Below are 23,253 nucleotides of genomic sequence, written 5' to 3' on the forward strand. Positions count from 1 at the left end.
CTCTCTTCAGTTTCCGCACCTCTTAACAACTATTTTTGCTCGACTTCTAAGCATCTCTAACCACGCAGCTTCTGAAGCAACAAACGCTTCAAAGGAAAAATGTATAAAATGCCAAACTCATCTCAGTGAGTTTCATTTTTTCCTCTGGAATCTTGGCTCCTTTGTTGCAGTCCAAAGCTTTCAAACAGATGGGGTATTTCATCGTTTTGCTATTTTTTTTTTTCTTCAGCTTTTCAGTTGCTCCTGGGAGCTTTGGTCAGCAACAAGCTATTCCTTAACAGCTAGAAGGGGAAATCTCCAAAGGCTGGATGGTAATTTTAGTGTTTAGTTTTATTTTGTTTCTCAGTTAATCCAAAATTAGCAGCCTGCAACTGTAACTTCTCCTGTCTCCATTTCTTATAGTGAATTAGCTTTGCTTTTAAATGGAATTGCAGTTCTTTACCACTTTAGGACTTCTAATGGGAACTTTGAAGAGAACACATGAGACTTTGCAAGCAGGATATCGTATTGGTCTGGAAGTCTCTACAGTTTTGGAGTCAAGCTTCTTTTTTTCCTACTCAAAGACTACACTACTTTTTTAAGTCAAAAAACTTTCATGATTAATTTGGGTAATTCCAGAATTATTTTCATGAAGTCATTTGCCCTGGGGAGTATCTTCAATCATGGATATATTACCAAAAAGCGTCTCAGGCACTTTTGAAAAAAATTAGAGTAAATTAAAATGTGAAAAATGTTCACAAATCAAAAGAACATACGAATTGAATAGCTTTCATCTTTTCAAATCCACCATTAAAAGAATTATTTATTCAATTGTATATTTCAAAAATGTGGTGTCAATTATTTTCTCTATGGATAAACATAGTAAGTATTCCAAAAGCGATGCTGTGTGAATGATGTAGGCATGTCTTCCTCCATATAAACTCCTGTTTCCCACTGAGTATTCAGGTGGGTTAGCTGAGACCCAGGGGGCAGCAGAGTGAACTAAATATATTGAGTTAATGTGAAAGTATCTTGGAAGCTCTCCTCTCTCTCTGTTCCCTTATTACCTAGGCAAAATTAGAACCAGTTCTTCCTCTCAACACTCATGTACTTGTCTTGCCAATTATTTTCTTCTTTTCATGTTCAAAGCCATCAGTCACCTTCTGTGTAACCTGATTTTGTCTGTGTGAGCCAGAGGTCATGGAGTAAAATATGAGGTTTCACACAGTCCTTCTTGAAGCACATGCTTATTCACTTATCAAATATTCATCTTGCCTTGGGAGAGTGCTAAGAAAATAAAAATGAATGAGGCATAACCCATGTTTTCAGGGAGGCTTATTGTTTTAGAGGACAGATATCTTCACAAAAAGATTTTATACAAAGTATAACAATAACTAACCTTCGTGTGGTGCTTCACAGATTACACCATCTACTAACATGCAGCATATAAATTAATTCCATGATATACAGTTCACATTGTAAATGTCTGTCTTCAATGTATGTAATACTACATGTAAATTTTAGCAAACAGTTACTCCCAGGCAGCAAATAAAAGTAATAATACAGACCAATCTCATTCATGAACATAGATATAAATTTTTAAATAAATAGCAAATCAAAGCCAACAATGTATAGATGCTTTAAAAAAATACATCTTTTGATTTAACTTAGGAATTCACAAATGGTTTAACATTAGAAAATGCATTTAAATTACCATATCTCAATAGAAGCAGAATAAGCCTATGATAAAATAAGATACTTGTTCATAACTTTTAAAAATACTGGAAAACTAAAACTATGGGGGAGTTCCTTAATAAAGCTAGTATTTTAATTACACAACAAACATCATACTTAATAGTGAAACCTTCGAATAATCTTTAAAATCAAGAATCAGATGAGAATTCAACATTGTAAAACCAGCCAGTTCATTAACAGATATTAAAAAAGAAAGAGAATAAATATTGGGAAGGAAGAAATAAGAGTGCCATTAGTCACAGTTAAAACGATTATTACATAGAAAAAACAAAGAATCTACAGACAGATTTTAAAATTAGCAAAAGGAACTAGCTCAGTATGGTTGGTAGATATAAGATTAAGACACATAAGTCAACTACAGTTGAGAAAAAATATTTTTGATAAAAGTTCACTTAGTTGCAGAGACTGGAGACGCGTTCAAGTACCTGGAGAAACTGGGTGTATTGTAAGGCTACACATGGGCGTCTCAGGGAAAGCAGGAGTATCAGTAGTTCACACTCCAAATGCTTTTCTTCCCCCCAGCAGAACGTGATGCTGGAGATCGGGGACCCATCCATTTCCAATTAAGGTCCCTAGGAGTATATCCTCGGCTCTGAAATCTGAAACTCTCATCCTTTGATGTACTATATGGTCACCAGGCTGTCTCAAATAAGAATCAAGTGATGTTGCTCCAGAGATTTGAAGTAACATGAATGCCTTTGATAAAAAATACTGAGATAAGTAATATCTGATGTTCAGGGGAACTAAGGCAGGGTTCTATAGGGTGTGAGAAAAGAGGATGATTAGGGAAAGACACTTCACACACATCAGTGAGTTCTACAATGGTTTTGTCTTATAAAGCTATGCATAGGATTAAGCAGTTTTAGTCTGCCCGTGGTAACTCATGCCAGGGCTCAGCAGAATTTTGTGGGACATTTTGGTTGCCTAAGTTAACCTTCCTCACCCATGTCAATACACCCTCCTTGCTGACTAATCCACAAGAATGCACCCCCAAAGTCATAGCGTGTTTTGTAGTCACATCTCTGTAATGAAAAAAATTCCTATTTTGCTATTCATTTTAGCCATCTTCTTAACTTCTTAACTGTAGGTTATGTAAAAATTAGCAACAGAATAGGGAGAAGAATATGAAATTTGGATATTGCCTGATCTTGCCAGATTATTCATACCACTTTGGCTGCAAAGTAAACAAATTAGCACTATCTCCATGACTTAAAATAAAATAACAGAAATTTATTCTTTCACAATTCAGGAGGTCAGAATTCAAAATCAAGGTGTTGGCAGGGCCACACTTCATTCAGAGGCTCTAGGGCAGAATTCATTCATCACCTCTTCCAGTTTCTCATGGCCACCAGCATTCTTTGACTGGGGGAGCCACACCATTCCAATCTTCAAGGCCACATTCTTCAGATCTCTCCCTGCTCCACCTTGACACCACCTTCTCTACTGTGTGTGTGGTCCAATCTCCCTCTGCCTCCCTGTTACAGAGATACATGTGATTGCATTTAGGACAATTTAGATAATCCAGTTTAACCTCTCCAGCTCAAGGCCCTTAATGTAACCACATTTGCAAAGATCTTTTTTTTTCTCTTGTCATCTAAGATAACATTCACGGGTACCAAGGTTTAGGACATGGGGGCCCGTTTTCAGCCTTCCCCTCTTCAGAGTGTGGAGACACAAGAGGGTCCTCGTGCTGGCTCTGTCAGGTACTACTGAGAAGACTCAGGGAAAATGACTCAACTTCTCTGCTTCATGAGAAAAATATCATCTTCATTTAACCTATTTAACATTCATTTTTTTCAATTGGTGTAAGATAATATAACCTTGATTTTAAGATCTATGTTTGTTTTGATTTTGTTTTTGAAGTCAGATTGTCACTTGTAATCAACATGCACATTTTCTGTGGTAGTTTTACAACCCACTGCCCATGAAAAAAGGTGAAATTAAATCAACAAAGCTTCACAGTTGATAGGCTCTCATAAAAAATGAAGTATGTTAATATCTATCTACCAGGATAATTATGAGGACTTGGAAGTCAATGGCTAAATCATACAAAGAGAGGTGTGTTACATCTAGCAGAAAACAGTGTTCTGGTCACAAGAGTGGCGATTCTAATGTGTCAAGAATAATTTTATGATTATCTTCACTTGAGGATTTTTTTTAAGTCACTTTGACTAGAGATTAAGTCTATTTTTTATTTTTATGAACCACAAATGGGTAATAATTTTGACCAGTCAACAAAACTGACCACTGAAAACTTTCATTTCTAACTTGAACCAGACTCTTCCCTCATGTAAGATAGAATGCATGAGCCAATGACTGGAATTCGAGTTCCACTCCTCTCATGAAATCATACATCTTATTCCCTCCAGGCCCATGAGGTAGAAACAAAGATGATTAACCAAGACATCTAAGCTCATTTTGCAGAGTACAGAGGAAAAGGCAGCTAAGGAAACAGCATGCTGACAGCCCCCTTGATGGAGCATCGCACAGGCACATTGAAGGACTAGAATGACCCGTTACTGAACTCTAGACATCATGGCCTGAAAATCCACTGCAGGTGACACACAGGACTACCCCCTGGAATTTGTGCCTGTGATCCATGAAGAGACACGAAAGACAGTCATGCCTGCAGAGGACTCTAGCCTCTTGACGGCAGGTCTGGGGGCCACGTGCTCTTGATCATCAAGTAGTTCATTTCTTCCCTTTGGTGGTGGTTTTTCAGCTTCTGAAAAACTCAGGAAATATGCAGGAGATACTGTTGCCTGGGTCCTTCAGGGAGGAGCTACCGCAGAGGATATGGGGGAGGGGTATGTCCTGGGAAGGCCCCACATGGTCCTGCTCGGTGTCACCTGGACACCAGGGAGTCTAGAAACTGAAGACTAGTGCCTTGACCATGCCAGATGTTGAGACTGTGAATGAAAAATACTGCAAACTGTATCAGTAAACAAAGAATGCTGAAGCCATCAAGTCATCAGCCGTTGATGCCACCCGCCAGTGAAGACAAGGCTGCAGCCCAGCCTCTGCAGCCACTCACAATGGTGCACCCTGAGGGGACTCAGAATAAGAAAGGACAGGACACTGGCCCTAGATAGCTAGGTGCTTGTCAAACGAATGAATTCAATGAGCCCAAATGTTTGCTTCCTCCCATACATAGAAAAGCACTTAATTCTTTGACTTGAGATACCTCATTTTCTTTAGTTAACAAGTAATCTTTTAATGTTCCAACTACCTGGTCTTTGTTGTAAAGCTCCTATATATCCCAGCTCCTCCCCTGCCTCTTCGGAGAAGTTCCTCAGAGCGATCTGAGAGGCTGTCATCCTAGGCTCGAACCCCTCAGAAATGTCTGCCAATTAAAACATAACTCTCAAATTTTAGGCTGTGCATTTATTTCAGTTGATGAGTTCATGTCAAAGTCTTAAAATTAACGATGATAGGATTTAGAAAATAACCTTATATAATGACAGAAGTTGTTGAGGAAACTGGAGGCTTATTTTTAAACAAAGCTCTTTTCTGCCAGGAAAAAGATAGACTATTATAGCTAAGAACAATGGAATAAGAGAAAAGGAGACTCAATTATTTTAAAGGATAAATTTCATAAAAATCAGGGATGGCAAAGAGGAATGGATTTATCAATAGAATAAAATGTTGTATACCCTTGATAATGGTTAGCAGATGTTCAGAAGCTAAGAAAGTTGATTTCCATTAGAAAAATTAAAAAAATTGATAATTGATCACTGAACCTCAAAATGTTAAATTGGGAAACGAAGATCAAGGATTTCAAGCAGTAGCGATGGGACAGAACGAATCATTTGGAATGAGTACAGATGTGCTGAGGTTATATACAATATGAAACTGAAAGAATATAGGACTTTCTATTTATGTGAAGCCAGCTTAGGAATAGAAGACAAGGAAAATGAGCGTTATACAAAGAAATAAAGATATTACATACAAAATAACTAAGCAGACTAAGGCAAGTGTGTTCTGAATTTTTCCTTCCTTTTATACTATCTATCATGAGAAATTGCACAAGGCACATAACCACCACAGCACGTGTTTTCATGTCACAACGGTGGAGATGGTAGAGTGTCAGCAGAGGGTAAGTAACTTGGAGAAGGTACTTGGTGATCAAGAGAAAGAACTGTGGAGCCTGGCTCCTGTTAGGACTCAAGTAGGACTCTGGGAGGTCTTCCCCTTGTAGGGGAGGACTTTATAACAAAGTTACGTCTAGCCTAAACCACACTGTCCTCCGCTATAAGCATGCAGCAGTCGTGGTACACACCTCACAGCGCTGTTGTGAGAACTAATGACGTAATGTAGCAAAAGGGCTTCACTCAGTGCTTGGTGTGGATGTATTAAGCTTGATAAATGTTACCTGTAGTAGTGGATTCATTCTCCTTGGGTATGCATTTTTTAATTAAAATTTCTAATATTTTTATTTCTCATTGCAACAAATTTTTAGATTGTATCATAAATTTAGTATTCCATGTTTTAGAAGAAAATTCTAGACAGTACAGTTTCATAATATATGCATATAAAACCTACACAACATTTGCATTCAACTAGATGTGTATTTAATAGTTATCATTGTCAAAAAAAGAAATCTAATTTTTTAATCTCAGGATGTATGTTTTCGAGGGCTGTTAATGGGAGCGACATGGTAGAAGCAAAATGTCAGCCAAAAGATGGTTCTTCATTATTTTTTCCTTAAATAATTAATTGGTTAATTAATTAATATTAGTGGAACACTGAATTTAAATATTAGGCAGAAAGCAAGTTCTGAGGGTTGGATTTGAAGACAGGAGATGAGGTAGTCAGGATAAAGGAGGAAAGAAGAAAGGCACATAAAGTGCAAACAGAAGACAAATGGCCCGAGGCCCCGCTGTACCCTATAATCTTACTTAAATTAGCTCATCTGTTTCCAGGGCATTCTGCTATCCCAAGAATAACACCAGGCCACCACTAATAACAGTGACTCTGGGTCAGGCATGCAGACATGATTTTATTTAGCCCTGACAAATAATCCTACAAATATTTTTCATACCCCCTACTTATAGATGAAACTGAGGCACTGAGTATTAAATACCCAATAAGTGATAATCCATGAGTTAAGCCAAAATCTATGTGACCCCAAAGCTCATGCCACACTTTCTCAAGAAAGAAAAGATGAAAGGGGGAGCAGAGCAGCCTCCCACGGTCACCCCAAGGGCTGCTGAGATGCTGACGCTCAGAGTGGTCCCGCTCCACTCATGAACGCGTACCCGAACCACGTGACAGTGCTGCTCCCTGAAGCACACTGGGAAATACACCTCCCACCAAGGGAGACGGAAGACTCGTAAGAAGAGAAGCAAAATCAGTGACCTCCGTCATGCTCTTTTTTGACCCCGGTGCAGACAGTTTCATCTAATAATTATGTCTATTTAAAGGGAAAAAAATTGCTAGTAAAAATATCCCTGTAATAAAAGACCTAGCAAATAGACGCAGAGCCCTGAGGCTTGAAGTGACCCTTTTGAAATAAAATTTGAGATATGAATTTTAATTAATTGAACAAATATTTTAATAGTATATGTGGGTTGAAACTCAGTGAAGCACTGTTTCCTACTGGGCCAGAAACTGCAATTATTTAACTTCTGTTTCTACTAATAAATAAAATTTGTTTTTATTAGTACAAATATACCACATTGAATGTGAGGACTCATTAGCTCTGTCCGCAAAAGCTGTGACAGTACAGGCATACTGTTCTTTGTCCCTAGAAATGGTTTCTGGGGAGCCTGCTGGCACTCTCTGGAGTCATAAAACCCGTGGGCTCTCTGTGTGCCGGGAGCCCACTGACATCTTAACCCCCACTCCCCACTGCAGGACCTTCCCATACTTGCATTTCTGCAGAATAAAAATATCTCTTGATGTGTGTTTACCCTAACAAAGCTAAACCGCCCCAGGAAGTAGCCTTTCTCACAAAACGCTAGGCGGACAGGTTCACATCCTGCCCTTATCAGAGTCATAAAACCTACTGTTCAGCGAAGTCCCTGACAGATCTTACAACCAACCAGGTAGCTGTGCATGAACGATCACGCAGTCCCCCACTCCTTGTGTGCACAGCCGCCTCCCCCAGTAAAAGTCCCTGCTCGGCCACCCTCATGAGGCACCTCCGTGTGGCCCGCTGTTACCTATAGCTGTGCACCTGTTAAACTCTCCTAAACTCTTCTTGGTCTCTGGTAATTCTTTACCAACCCGAGTGTCACCATTGCCACGTTGTGTCCCACAACAGTTTCCCTTTGCTCACCTACAGGATCTGTAGGCCGTGTGAAGAAAGAGGGAAAGGTAATAGGGTTGCTTCTGTGGACATGCCGTCCTAACCTGGCCCGGTTTCTTCGTTCCCGTAACACCCAGTGAGCACCTCGTCCACTGAACACCAATCTCTACGTCTGTGTCACCCACCACAGAGAATGTGACGATCCAGTGTTGGGAATACAAAGGTGAGCAAGACAGGTAGTTCCTTCCTCCTGCAGAGTGTATTCCAGCAGGGGACAGACGTGAATAACAGAACGAAACACAACCAGATGACAAACAAAATGATATGAAAGTGCTGTGCCGGATAATACAACAAGGAGAACAAAAGGAGCCCTCACATAGCTGTGGGGACAGGGAAAGATGTTTCAGCGGAACTAGCATTTTTCTCATGCTGAGAACGAAAGGCTGAGAAGAAAATATTTAAAGAAAGTGAGAAAGAGCCTTCCAGGAGGAGGAAACAGCAAGTTTCCTGCAGTAGGGGAGGTTTCGGGGCATCGAAGGAACTGTAAAACATCTTTCTGGGTGAAAAATAGTGGGGGACGGGAGGAAGGATCAAAATGAACTTGCAGTGATGGATGGACCAGGCCATGGAGGACCATACAAGCCATACTTGGAGACAGCATTCTGACGTGGTTCAGATGGAGGGGACTATGGTTTTGATTGGAGGCCTAAGAAAAATTACTTTAATTAAGCTGGAGAATGTGGGTTGTCAAGAAAACACTTAAGAGGTTATTATACCATCCAGGTGAGTGATGGTAGCCAAGACTCAGGTGCCTTCTACAATTAGGAATCCAATAAATGGCGGTTAGAGAGATGAATGAATTACAGTTCTATCTAATCAAAAAGTCGAACAGTCAAGGTGTCAGGACCGTGTCCTTTGGAAGATGTACTCCAAGAGTGGGAAGCAAATATTGAAACTCACTGCTTCACTGGTTTAGTGGAAGCACAAATATTCCAGAGATTAATATAAGACCCAAATGACGAGGAAACGCTCAATAATGAATAAGGTCCTCATATGTGTAGATACTTCATCTTACTGTAGAGCCCTTCATGTCAGAGTAATTGTTTGAATTTGCTCTTTATAGTGAACACTTCACTTGTGTGACATTTCAAGTGCAATCAAAAACATTATGACCATACCTGAACCTGGTCTGACGTCTCAGGATCAAAGTTAACACTTAGTGAGGACCTACCAGGAACTCAGCACAGCCTTTTCCTTCGTTATCTCACAAGAGTACTGTGAAGTGGATCTAATCACCTTCATTTTAAAGACAAGGAACTAGATACTCAAAACCTTTAAGTATGTCTCTCATAAATGACAGTATGAATTCTGCTCCAGGTTTGCCTATATTTCTACCACATACTGACTCTTAATTGCAATTTGTCACAAATCGAGAGGCTGTCTGAGGGCAAATTAAGCTTCTTAATTTGTACAGATTAGAGTTATTTGAATCTATGCATAATTTGCTGATTTATATAAAGGAGTCAATTAAATTCCTGTCTTTATTACCATCCAATCTAATTTAGGGAGCCGTATCTTTAGTCCCCTATGGTTGGGAGATGAGAAGTAAAATAGCCACAAAATCCACTAACTTTTGAATTTACTACTAGTATTTTAAAATTTGCAACTTCTGAATTCTGGAGTCTAAAGGCAAGTATTTCTATGGCTAACCTTAAGTGGATTCTCACCTATTCCACTTTCAAAGATTTCACAACTTACTTAAATATATCAAAGGCTATGTCAAGTTCTGCACCTAAGAAATCTTTTTAATTTTGTTTTATCAGACCTTTCTTTTCCAGTTATTTTGATCATACTTCTAAGATATGTTTTGGCTTTTACTCTTTTTTTCTTGTGCACAAGCATTTTTAAGCCTCATCAACAAGCATTATTTTAAGCCCAACACTATGGACCCTGTAGAGTAAGCAAGATGCAGTGTTAGTTCTGGAGCAAGCGTTCACTTGAGTTTATCTCTTTTCTTACAACTTTCTCAGAGTACATTGTCTTCTACATTCATTTTAATTCCAAACCTCTTAAGTGTTAACCTTCATCATCTGTTTAGAAAGAGGGTTAAATGAGGCTTACTTGAGAAAGTGTTTTATGAACTCACTCTTCTGGCCAATTCAAATGCAAGCTTTCATGATTATTGCCAGCATGTTACACCTGCTTGCTACAGTGACAGTGTGTGTGTTTTTGTGTCCATGAGGACAGGTTTTCTTCCTTTGACTTGTTCTTGCTTGTGTGTATGATGAGCCATCAGAAATTGTAAGGCGACCCAGAGCTCACATTCCAAAAAACTGTTGACACCTCTGAGTTCCACCTTCAAATTTAAAGCCACCTAACATTTGACCAGAAATGAGTTTTGTGACTGTGTATGACTCATCCGTGGCCTTTCAAAAGGCAGCTTTTGCCAGAGGTAGTTTGCAGCTTAAGGTGAAGTACATCTGAACTTAAACGAAAGCCCAGCTGACTTCTGAGCCTTTGGAGAGGGAGAACATAAGGTTATGTACTTAAACCAGTCCTATCCAAGAGAAGTAACCTATTCCGCTTTGATTTTTCTTTTAATATAACAAACTCTAATTTAATAATACTCTCCAAGATTATGTTTCTCTTTATGAAATTTCTAAAAGGAGAGCCAACTCCCCGGGGCATGAGCATTGCTCCTAACCAACTTGGCAAGACTTCTAATGGGTCTTCTAGACAGAAATACAGGACAGTCCACTGAATAGACACCTCCCAGAGGTCCACGCACAAGGCTCTGCCAGTGACCGTAGTGTTTGCTAGATTTGCGTCTGTTTTGTTCTTTAGGAGTTTTAAGCACAGCGCCCAGGGATGCTCTGCTTCTCACGGGCCTATCCAATTTTTGAACCCCTCCCCAAAATATTATTTGCTCAGCAAGAGAAAAATAAGAATACAAAATAAAAATTAGTAAATATTTAGGAACAAACAAAATGTAAGTTTACACTCGTCATGTTGTTAAATTTAGTATTCATAATATTTCTTGGGAACTAGTTGTAAATTAGATTTGCTTCACTTTGCAAGAATTTCCATATATCCATGGTGATGTGAGGGAAATCAGAGAAAATTATAAACTATTTGAATTGCTCATAGCCATATTTTCAAAACAATATTATAAATAGCCTTTCAATTTTCTGTATCAAGTATTATATAAAATGTAGGAGGTAGACACATTTTAATATATCAAATACAATGTGGCACAAAGCCAGAAATCTGCTGAGTAATTTCACCTCCATCCTTTTTTTCATATCTGATTGATTCCTAAAGAATTAAAATTCATCTTCTAAATACCTAACATCCATCACTCTCTTAACTGCCATCATTTCTCTTCAGGATTAAGTGCAAGAGCCTCCTGGTGGTGGAACTGAAGACACCCAGATAGGACAGATGCTTCCATGAAAAAGTGCCTGATGCCTCCTACTAGAGGAAAGAATTAGAAGCCAGGAGAGAGAGGGGCCGGGAGTTCTGTGGGGCAGCACAGAGAACTTCAAGAAGCAGCTGTTTGGAATCACGAGGTTTCAGGGAGAGACTTTTATAAAGAGGAGTTTTAAAAAATACTTGCTTTTGGTGTATGGCAACCCCCACTCTCCCCTCCTCACCCACGTGGACACTACACTTTCCACAAGACTTCAGTAAAATGCTTTTGGAGTCTTTAGAAGGTTGGACTGTGCAGGAACAGGAAGGGAAGGGGGTGTATGTGTGTGTACATGTGTATGTGTGTGTGAGAGAGAGACATTCATGAAATAAATAGTAATGTTCCCGAAGGCAGGTTTGTGTGTCAGACACACCATGAGGACAAAAAACTGGAACGTCAGAGTTTGGAGCAGAGAAAGATTTATTGCAGGGCTGAGCAAGGAGGATGGGCTGCCTCATGCCCAAGAAAACCCCCAACTCCCTGAAGGGTTTCAGCAAAGCCTATTTAAAGGCCAGGTGAGGAGGGATGGGTGGTCACAGGATGTGTGATCAGCGCGTGCACAATTCTCTGATTGGCTGATGTGGAGGTAACAGGGCAGGGCGGTCACCACTATCAATCCCTAGGCGCCAGGTCTGGGGGCTGCGAGCTCTTAATCATCAAGTAGTTAATTAGTAGTTAATTTCTTCCCTTTGGTGGTGGTTTTTTAGCATCTGAAAAACTCAGGAAGTAGTAAGGAGGAGCTCATTTTGTGGAGTAAGTTTTATGGGACAATAAAGGTGCAATAACAGAAAGAACTGGGATGGGGTTTTGTGGGTTAGGAGTATAAAAAGTTAAGGAAGGACCCAAAGATATAAAAGAACACCTGAGGGACTTTGCACTCGTTCCTTCCTCCTGGAATGTTCTTCCCCAAATTCTCTCACCTCCTTCAAGTCTTCCCTCTCCCATCACCTACTAATGAGCACTACCACTGACATCCTGTTTCACCCACGATACGCTTTTATCACCTTTCAACATACTGGATAGCAAACCAATGTATTATGACTATTGTTTCTCTATTTCCTCTGCTACAAAGTAAGCTCCAGTCAGAGGGCAGAGATTCTTCCCAGTTTGCACCCTACTGTGTTCTAAGTACTTAGACCAGTGTCTGGCACACAGTCAGAGCTCCACAGAAATTTGTTGAACCATAGTCTTTGGGAAAGCTCTTTCTACCATGTACTTGGGGCAGAAGACAGGCTACAGTGGGTTCTAGGGTGAATGCTGGACTCCACAGGGAATGAGGAAAAGAAGAGACCATGTCGCTAGGCCACCGTCTTGAGAAGTTTGGTGGTGAAGAAAGAAAAGAGATCAGATCCTGGCTAATGAGGCAGAAGTAGACTCAAGCAGAAGTCTGATCCTTCTCTGATGATGAGGAAGATGTGAGTGTGCTTGTAAGTTTCGGGAGTCTGAGTAGGAGAACAGGATAAGATTTCAAGTCGAAGGATGACTATAGAGGGAAGGACGTTACAGAACCAGACCACCCACATCACACAAAAGCATTTCTAACAACCATAAAAATCCGAAGCAAAGGCAGAATGAATCAGAGCGGCTGTTGCTTCCGACAGTCTGAGCTCCATGTTGAGAACATTATACATATGTAAGCTTTCAGCCAGAGGCTGTGTTACCACCTCCAGGCACCATGCAACATCTGAGATGTGAAAATCAGAGTGGAGAAATCCAAAAGAGAAACCAGAATGGCACATCTCAACATGTAGATAGATCTTCTGGAAATTAGACTAGAAAAAAAGGACTCATCCCAGTATCCAATACACATAAGTGAAGATGTCCCACGCAGATAGCTGGACACATTCCTGTGCAGTGTGGACGGTTGCAATGGGCTCATTTGGGAGTATAATATCCTTCACTAATAAGCCTTCAGAGTTTCTCTCTCAGAATGCATACTTCTGCTCACTTGTTTAGGTTGAGCACATAGACCCTTGCTCATCCCGGGTTAACAGCCTTCCTTTACATTGGAGTCCCTTATTTTTACAGAATAGAAGCATACTGGTCATAGACTGAGACAGTTGCTCTACTAATTCCAATTGTTTTTTTAAATTATTATTATTGAAGTATAGTCAGTTTACAATGCTGTGTCAACTTCTGGACTAGTTCCAATCCTAACCCCAGCTCTACTCAAACTCAGAAGTGAGATCATGGAAAATTCACCTTTGGGCCTTAATGCTATCCCTGCAAAATGAGAAGTACCAGACTAGAGCTAAAGGTCCTTTCTGCATCAACATTAGCTAGTTCCTGATGCTGACAAGTATGGTAATGGAGAGATGAAAAAGCTGAGAACAGAATGGGCACCACAGTCATAACTCCAGGAAATCTGCATTGCGTATCAGAGCCTGAGAGCCTGGAGTAAGTAGTTAGGAAGTCTGTACAATGGGCAAAGCAGAGTGCGAGGGACTCGTGAAGAATGCAAAGGAAACAGAGGTTTTTGTTTATCCAGGGACAAAGTGTATAGTATAGTCCAATTATAATTGAAGTTTGCATGTAATAGCCACAACCCCTGTCCCGGGCCCCAGAAGAAGGGTGTCACCCATGAAAGAGGATTTGGAGACAGCCAAGTCTGGGGACAGTCTCCTGTGTGCATGCTGCCGCTGTGGAGAAAGCAGCTCCGCTCATCTTTGGCTTTGTTTGCCAGCTTATGCCTTTTATGAAATGATAGCTGTTACATTATACGCAGTGCTCACACAACTCTCTACTTCAGATCTTGTTTCTGCATTTTTTAGGACACACTGGACACGTTTAGGCGGATGGGACTTTGTGGAAATTGTGACCTTGATTTGAAAAAAGTGAAATTGGATCTTGTGGGGTCTTTTGGTCATCTATACAAAGATATACAAGTTTTTAAAAAGAGTATCTGGAAGAAATAATCATTGCAAACTTTTATTGAACACTTGATGCCTGCTAAGCCCTGTGTTCATGGTTTTTCCTAAATTATTTAATTTTGTGCTCAAACAGCCCCATGAATTATTACCATCCTCATTTTATAGATGAAAAGACTAAGGCTTAGGCACATTGTCATTCACTCAAGTCACAATTAGTTTGCTACAGAACCAGCATTTGAACCAGCAGTCTGACTTCAGTGCCCACACCCTCAGTCAGGGCACCATAGCTTCTTGTGGCCTTTAGGTCTATTATCTGTTTGTCATAGGAACACATCAACTGGCCCTTTATCTTCCACAATGGAGAAGTTTGTTTTCACCTTTGAACTGTTAGGCAGTTAGACAGAAAAAAGCACTGGGCCGGGGAGAGGAAGGGGAAAGGAACAACCCAGAAAATTACAGTATGTCTGCATTCAGGATAAGGGACTCTAGAAACTTCTACTTTCTCTAAATGAGGGCCGGCAGAAGAAGCCGGCTAAAATCAAAATGCTGCAGCTGCGCATAAGTGAAGGACCCAGCGTAACTTGATCCAATGGACCTGCCCAAAAGGGGGATGGGTGTGCCAGAGCACGAGGAACCTCAGTTGTCAATCAACCTGAGCACAAGGAACCTGAGCTGTCAATCAGCCTGCTCACTCAAAGAACCTGAGCTGTTACTCAATCACAAAAACGCCCCTAAGCCAGGATATAAGCCGGAAAAACAAAGGAGCGGCGCCATTTTTTCCTCTCTTGGATTGGCCTGCTCCCAAGTCTCGGGAGTGTACTATCTTTTACCATCTTTTGCTTTACTAAAAATCTTCCTTATATCACGCTTTTTGTCTTTCTTTAAAAATTCTTTTTTTTTTCGGGTGACTAAGAACCGAGGTAAGTCTTATTTCCCTTTTCCCGGTAACAGAACTGCTAATGACAGTCTCTCCCTCTAAGTCTCCACAAGCAACTAATTTGAAAAGAATTATTCTTTGCATGGCTACAGTTGGAATTTTAGCATCACTTGTTTATTCAGTAGTGGGTTGTAGAAGAGCTTTGTTATTTGGGTTCAAGCTTCTGGAGCGATCCTGTAGGGCAGGATATTAGCACTTGTGATATGAGTATGAATAACACTTGGCTGTGAATAATTGCTTTGATCCCTGACAACAGAATACTTTGAGTTATTTTTTTAGTAGTTAAACACACACACACACACACACACACACACCCTCAGCCCCAGGTGAAATTGTTAATGATCAAATAATTGAAAGCTAATTGGTCAAATCAACAATTTATTTGAAACTGAATTGACTGGACAAGAGCAGTCTTTCCAATCAATGATGTTAATGCAGAAACATTACTGTCACCACGAAGCGGATGATCAGCTTCTTACGCACCTGCCATATGTCAGGATGGGGGAGATTCAGGAGTAATTCTGATTCTTAGGTAAGTTCTACAACACTTTCACAGAAATTTGTAACACCTTGCTTCATTTCAGAATTTGTGTTTTTGATGACAAATTCATTTCAGTAGATTATGCTTTGCTTGGTTAGGCAGCATTTTAATTAATTTTTAAATTTTATCACTAGCTGTAAGTGAATTATTCAGAAGTGTCTGGGCCCCAAATAGTTTCTGATATTAATTGATGTGTTGATAATGCCTGTGTACGGTCGATGGTTTCCTATTTTACTGCATTTTAAGCAATTTTACTGTAGTTTTTTACTTTTTAATCTTTTTCTATATTTAGTACTTTTTAAACAAGTAGTAACTTTTCTGGCTTATCTATGTTTTCATCATTTTTAATTGATTTTTTTCCTCATATCTTACACTTAAGTGGCTTCACAAAGAAAATATAAGATAGGTATAGAGAAATGGCTTGATACTTCTGCAGTGTGTATTAATATAAATATGTGAGAAACATTTTATTTGCTAATAATTTGGGGCAGTACGGCACCGACCATCTTTGCAGAAATACATAATTATTCTCTAGTTTCACTATTTATAGTTTGCAAAGAGAAAGTGGGTGTATTTTTCTAAAATTCTTCAAAATCAATGACAACGTCATTTTTAACGGGTTTGTCCTTCCTATCAACTTTTAAAGCTAAATTGTTTGTCTTTAGATCCTGAAACTACATTCTTTACCACTACTAATGAGACATAGTGGCCATGAGTCAGACTAGCTGGAGACCCTAAAGGAAAGCTGAGGTTTTGTCACATATGAAGGTGATGAGGAAGCGGCTTGGGAAATCCAAGGACGAAGATGATACTATTTATTGTGAATTACTCTGTGTGGGGCCTCAAGTGAACAGCTTTATTTGTATGATCTCATTTCTCAACAGCAGCCACACAATCATGTTTGACAGTTCTGCCTCTTATTTTACAGATGAGGAAACTGAAATCTGAGATTACCCACGTTCATTCGGGTATGAAGTGGAGTTTAAGCCTGAGTCATTCTGCCTTTCCAGTTTAAACTGGTAACCAAGTGGCACAACAGTGTCTCCCTGTTACATAATGAAACACTCTCCTCTGTGATGCCCTGTTCTTCCCACACTCCAGACTTGTGGGTGATGTGTTTCCACCAGTACTCAGGGTCCAAAGCTGGTGGCAGTTTTTCTTTAAAAACCACTCTGGGATTGCACTTTTTCAAAATAGAAGGGCCCTTTGTCCTTCTTGTACTGTTAGGCAGTTTAGATGGAAATGAGCACTGGGCAGGGGGAGAGGAAGGGGAAAGGAGCAACCCAGAAAATGGCAGCGTGTCTGCCTTCAGGAAAAGGGACTCCAGAAATTTTTACTGTCTCTAAATGAGGGCCAGTAAAAGAAGCCAGGTAAAATCAAAGTGCTGCAGCTGTGCATGGGAGGGGGACGTGGTGTAACTTGACCCAAAGAACCTCCCCAAAAGAGGACGGGCGTGCCAGAGCGCAGGAAACCTGAGTTGTCCATCAGTCATGAAACCAGGATATAAAAACGGGAAAAACAAAGGAATGGCACCACTTTTCTCTCTTGGATTGGCCCGCTCCCAATTCTCGGGAGTGTACTTTTACTACTTTTTCACTTTACTAATAAAAATCTTGCTTATATCATGCTTTTTGTCTCTCAAAAATTCTTTTTTTTCAGGTGACTGAGAACCAAGGTAATTCTTATTTCCCTCTTCCCGGTAACAGTACAACTAGCGTTATTGCCATTTTCTGTCTCCTCAAGTTCTGCGGGATGGACTTAAGCAAAAAGCCACCCCCCGTAACCTCTTATTTTATCTTTTTAAAATTTACTTAAGAAGTATTACGATACACCCTGAAATGAAAATAGGAGACACTATCATCTTATTTGAGCCTCTTTAGAGAAAGTCCAAGCAGCACATGAACTTGATACTGTTTCACTTTGTAGGAGGAAAGAACAGGTTTCCATTACTCTGTGATGACTCTAATGATAAAATCTCGATTGAGCCATGTCTATATTTTGTTAACATTTTATTGCTACGTGCTCCCAATACAACAAACAGCATCAGTAGTGTACACTTTGATAAAAAGGATTTTTTTTTTAGCTTAGTAGAAAAGGAAGCTCAAAGGTCAGAAGTGTAACGAGTATGTACATCTTTATGGGAGGTGGATGTGTGTGACCGGCTTTCTCTGCATTCCCCTGTGGACCAGACTTACGCACATGCAAGCAAACTAGAGAGAACTTCATTCCGGGGAAATTTTTAGGAGAGGAAAAAAAGGACTTCTACTCGAAGCTCAGGGATTGTTTTGCAATCTGGAATTCACCTAATTCATTTGACTTTCAAAAGTCTTGCACAAAGTAGCAGCGATTCTTTAGAGGTACAGAGTCAATAGGTGAAGCTGTTGTTTTTCCCATGGTTATAATGCAAAAGTCCTTGCACATTCTGTGCTTTGCGAGATTAACATACCTATGTTTTAGTTTGCATAATGTACTTTTAGCTAGTTCAGGAACTGAACTCAAAATGATTTTGCTGACATCACTTATCTTCCTTTTTTCTTTTAAGTGTAATCCATGAAGTACTTATCTCTTCCACATACTTAAAAAAATGTTTCTAATTCACTAGTTCATTAAACAGCTAGCTATCTGTGTCTGTACTATTTTATGTGTCATTGAAGGGGAACAAGTTACCAACTTTGCACTAACTACTTTAAAACTGCAAAAGGTGTGCATGACATCAATGTTGTTCAATTTTAGCTCTTTGATTTGGCTGCTGTAGTTTGCTTAAATTTCTTCTCTATGCACAGAACAAAGCATGCATCTCTAATTATGTCTCTCTAGTTTACCAAAATATGTCATTGATATTAGCGTAAATATTTAGTACATAAAAATACTATAAAGGAAAAAAATCAACTTTTAATAAATATCTTCAGTTCTGAATTCTATATACAAGTACTTTACATCTACTCCCTGGAGAGAGCATTTCTGGCTTCACTGTGAGTAAGGTGATCACTGACATAAATTACTAGCACATTATTGCAGTCAGATGCATTGTGGTTGTGGACATTTGGATATGAACCATGCGGAAAATAAATATTGCAACTGTTGACCAATGCTTTCTTGAACCTGCTTCCAGAGCCCTGAAGCCTGACTATACTTGTCAATTGTGGTTCAGTGATGTCTTCCTCGGGTACCAAATACAAATGATCTCAGAACATTTTTCCTTTGTCGTTATCACAGAACCACGAGTATACCTCTTTGTATATGTCAACCAGGGGAAAATTAAAAACAACACAAGAACGTAGGACACTTCAGTGGCATCTACTGAGGTCCTGGTAAGAGGATTCAGTTCTGCTGTGCACAGGCTCCTTAACTGATCCCTGGTCCCTGTGACTACAAGTCTACTAAGACGCCAATCTTATTCTTTTTTATTTAAAGGATGGAAGGTCAATAGGTAAGCTGAAATCTCTGTATCTGCAGCTTATCTGTTTGTTTCCTTTTTCTGTAATTTAGGTATCACATTGTTGATTAAACAAAACCACACGACATAAACCCATTGTATTGTCAGTGGTGGTGATTCTAACTTCTTCTTTGAAAGAGTCTGCTTTGAAAATCAACCCATAGAACGTCAAATAAGGCAATACTCAATGACAGGCACCCAGAACATCCAGAAATGTAATAGAGTAAACAATCATTTGAGAACACATCTCTTAAAATAATACTGATTTCTGCAATATACAGTATTTACACAACAGCTGCAAATGTGCTCACACAATACTTCTAATATAGATAAATAGGAATACAAGTCTAAGAAATTCTTTGCTCCATTTTCAAAACCTTTTGTTAAAGTGTAAACCATTGGCACCTCTTTTTTATTTTGACCGTAACTTAAAAAAAAAAAAATCAGCTGATATGCACAGTTGGCTCCAGTCCCTTCTTGGCTTTAGAAAGTGACCAACACATTTAGCAACTTTCACTTTCCTTCGGTTAATAATCTTTGGTGCTTTCTTCCAAGAAATTCTGGTAAACGAGTCAATGCAGAACAAAAGGAGGACGAAAGCAACTAGAAAGTGAACCCGCACTTTTTTTGTTCTTCCACTTGCAGAAAAAAGGAGTCGGCGATTTATGGAGAGTTCCACTTTAAATAAGACGTATGCACCATGGGGAGAGGGAGCTTGTCCGGATTTTCCTGATTGCTAGCCTTTTTGGTTCATTTTCTCATCTTTCTGAGGTGGATGATCTTATTGGACGTCTCCTGTCAATAATCTTTTCTTCTTTCTTTGAGGTTCTTGCCTGAGAAGAAGCACCTATGGAATCACTGACTGCAAGGAAGGGGGCAGCAGCCATTTGTGGAGATGAACTGAGGTGGCCACTCTCGGTGGGTGGGGAAGCCAGTCTCAGAGTGTGACCTTCTGCTGGCTGAGCTCTCCTCTGGGGGAAGTTAGCACCATCTGGTTTACTGTTTGGACTGAAAGCAGCATATGCATTTGGGTCTCCCACAGAAGAGAGCCTACTCAAAAGTTTCTTCTTCTCAGCAGGAGTCTCTGAATAGTAAGGAACCAAAGATGTAGGCATCACTAGAGAGCCGGGGAGGTCACTGGGGTTAAAGATAGCATCGTCTTGAGTCTCAGCAGCTTCTGGAAGGTAGGGAGGTGGCAGGGTGCTACTGCGCTTGCTACACGACTCACAACATAGCTTGTTATAACCTGGTATGGAGCAGTATCGGGCCAGCACCTCCATCTGACAGAATATGGACTTGTCTCCCAAACACGGCTCATCTGCAAAGACGAAAAGAAAACAAAATAATACATCTCAGCATAAAAGGAAGGCTACTTGGATGGAGCTAGAGGGCATTATGCCAAGTGAAATAAGTCAGAGAATGACAAACGTTGTATGATCTCACTTATATGTGGAATCTGGAAAACAAAACAAAACAAAACAAAACAACCAAAACGAAAACAGAATCAGAGATACTGAGAACAAATGGGTGGTTGCTAGGGGAGGGGGCAAAATAGGTGAAGGGGATTGAGAGGTACAAACTTCCATTTATAAAATAAATACCACAGGCATGTGATACACAGCATAAGGAAAACGGCCAGTGATATGGTCATGACTCTGGGGACAGACGGTTGCTAGACTTATCCTGGTGATCATTTCACAATATATGCAAATACACTATGCATAATGTATGCAAAATCACTATGTAGTACATCTGAAACTAACAGAATATTGTACATCAACTAATTTAAATGTAAAATGAAATAGATATAAATAAAAATAAATAGGAGAGAAGAAAATAAAATTGCTTATAAATATAAAAAGATTTAAGTAAAATCTGACATTGATGGAAGTTGTTCACATGAGTCTTTGTATCAAAAATATGAATGATAGGATGAATTTGTAAAATAAGTAATCCTCTATGTGCAAAGCACTTGAATTGACCAGCATTTTCACATGTCCATCAAGACTCTTCAGACCAAGGGTATTTTTTTTCTTCCTATAGGAACACACATCTGATTTTAGAATGAGAAACTAGAAATCATTTTATTATATTTTTAAGATATAGAGGGGTATCTGTTTTGTTAATTTTATGGTATATCTGTCTTTATAATAGAGTGATCTCTATATTAAATTTAAAATCAAAATAAATACTAAAGACCTGTTGGAGCAAATTAAATCTTAAAACTATGTTACCAAAAGAAAAATCAAGATACCATTTTGATCTGGAGAATATTCTCCAGAATAAATGCAATAGTTTCATGTTTACTGTTGAACATTCTCAGGTTATTTGTTATTTGAAAGTACAAATCTGAGTAAGTGTACCAACTTTCTTATGAATAATGCATGGTTCTTGAATTTAATTCATTGAATTGCTAGTACTTTCTGTTTAAAGAAGACTAAAGTCACACACATAAAACCCTTGGTAGGTGTGTGTGTACATAGTATTTCTATTATTTTAAAATTTTACTGATTATAGGTTATAAGAATTAGATTTCAAAAAAATCCAAATATTGAGCTCATGAAAATGTTAGTTTGTACTTATTTTCAGCCATTCCAGGGCGTATTCTAGACAGAGTCCACACACACAGTCCAACACAGAGATAGTGATCTGATACCTGGTTAACAAATGCAAAGAATTGTAAATTGTGGCATTTGTGTAAGAAGACCACTTACAATTGCAAGGTGATACTGTGTAATTCTATATAGCTAGGTGAGAAACCTGCTATGTAACTCGCCAAAGAAATTACATCCTTTTTCTAAAGTTTGAGGGGGAAGGAAAAAAGAGGAGGCTCAGTTGGTAAGGTCAGTGGAGGCTAAACCTATACTTTGTTAGAGTTGCAATGCCATGTCCACGTCCCAAACTGGCATTTATACATCTATGATACAGCATGATGTATCTGAGTATTTCATATTAGCTAAGGTAATCATCTAATTGGGTTGTAAATGCCTGAGAATCACATTAATGGGTTTTGCCTCAAGCACCAGTTCCTCATCATATCTGAATTACTTTTCCTATGCCTATAACATTTTTCTTTGGCTTAAGGTAGAGAATCAAGCAAATTCTCACTGGCAATTGGGCATATCTGCAGAAATATATAGCTATCAGTTTTTAAGATCTAAAGTATTTAGCTTCCAGGGGAAGGTATAGCTTAGTGGTAGAGTGCAGTGCTTAGCATGCACAAGGTCCTGTGTTCAATACCGGTCCCTCCATTAAAAAAAAATAAGAAGAATAAATAAATCTAATTACTTTCACCTCAAAAAAAATTTTTTAAAAAAGTATTTGGCCTCCTGGCAGTAATGCCTAATAAAAGTAAAATATTATGGTGACAGTAAACTTTGCAGCTTCTAACTGGGTGAAGTTTGTTCTTTGGGCTTTGACTTGTGTTTTTTACTTTCAAACATAGTTTCCAGAGAAAAATGATTAAATGTATAAGTCCTTTGTCTCCCCCTCATGGTCATATTTGTTCATGCCACCCCACATTTCACAAGAAAATTTATAATGAAATAATCCATAAGGTTTCTTTGGAAGCCCGAAATTTCCTCACGAAATAACACATTTGATAAAATAGTGCCTGGCCAATTCTCTCAAAAAAAAGAAAGGACATTCAGCAGGTGTCAATATTCAGTCAATGGCTTACTTATGGGGTTGGAGGCCAAGGAAAAGGCAACTTCTTTAGTTCCAAGTCTCAATAGTGGGCAAAGCAATGTCCACAGCTGTCATGAGGCGTTGACATTGGAAAATTACATGTAAGGGGAAGCTTGGGGTGGGGGGAGGGGAGGGGGTAAGGAGAGGATGGGGAGAATGTATGACACAGATGGGGGAGGGAGCAGACAGGCAGTGGAGGGAGAGACAGACAGACAGAGAGAGTCAGAGGGGAAGAGACATGGGGTTGGGAAAGACAGAAGGCTGGGAAGGCAGGAGACTGGGAGGCAGGGTAGGGGAGATGGAGAGACAGACAGGGAGTGGCAGAGATA

General features: G+C 39.5%; 1 protein-coding gene across 1 annotated transcript in view; it reads right to left on the reverse strand.

The window, feature by feature from the left end:
- Positions 1 to 19,604: 19,604 nt before the first annotated feature.
- ADAMTS3 (ADAM metallopeptidase with thrombospondin type 1 motif 3) overlaps positions 19,605 to 23,253 on the reverse strand; it is a 241,526-nt gene continuing 237,877 nt past the window's right edge. Inside the window, exon 22 of the mRNA XM_010982707.3 lies at positions 19,605 to 20,555. Within this exon, the coding sequence (XP_010981009.1) occupies positions 19,996 to 20,555 (560 nt within the window). The 3' untranslated portion in view covers positions 19,605 to 19,995. The remainder of the gene's footprint in view (positions 20,556 to 23,253) is intronic.

This window comes from Camelus dromedarius, chromosome 1, assembly GCF_036321535.1.
Source record: "Camelus dromedarius isolate mCamDro1 chromosome 1, mCamDro1.pat, whole genome shotgun sequence".
In the NCBI taxonomy this organism is placed as follows: domain Eukaryota; kingdom Metazoa; phylum Chordata; class Mammalia; order Artiodactyla; family Camelidae; genus Camelus; species Camelus dromedarius.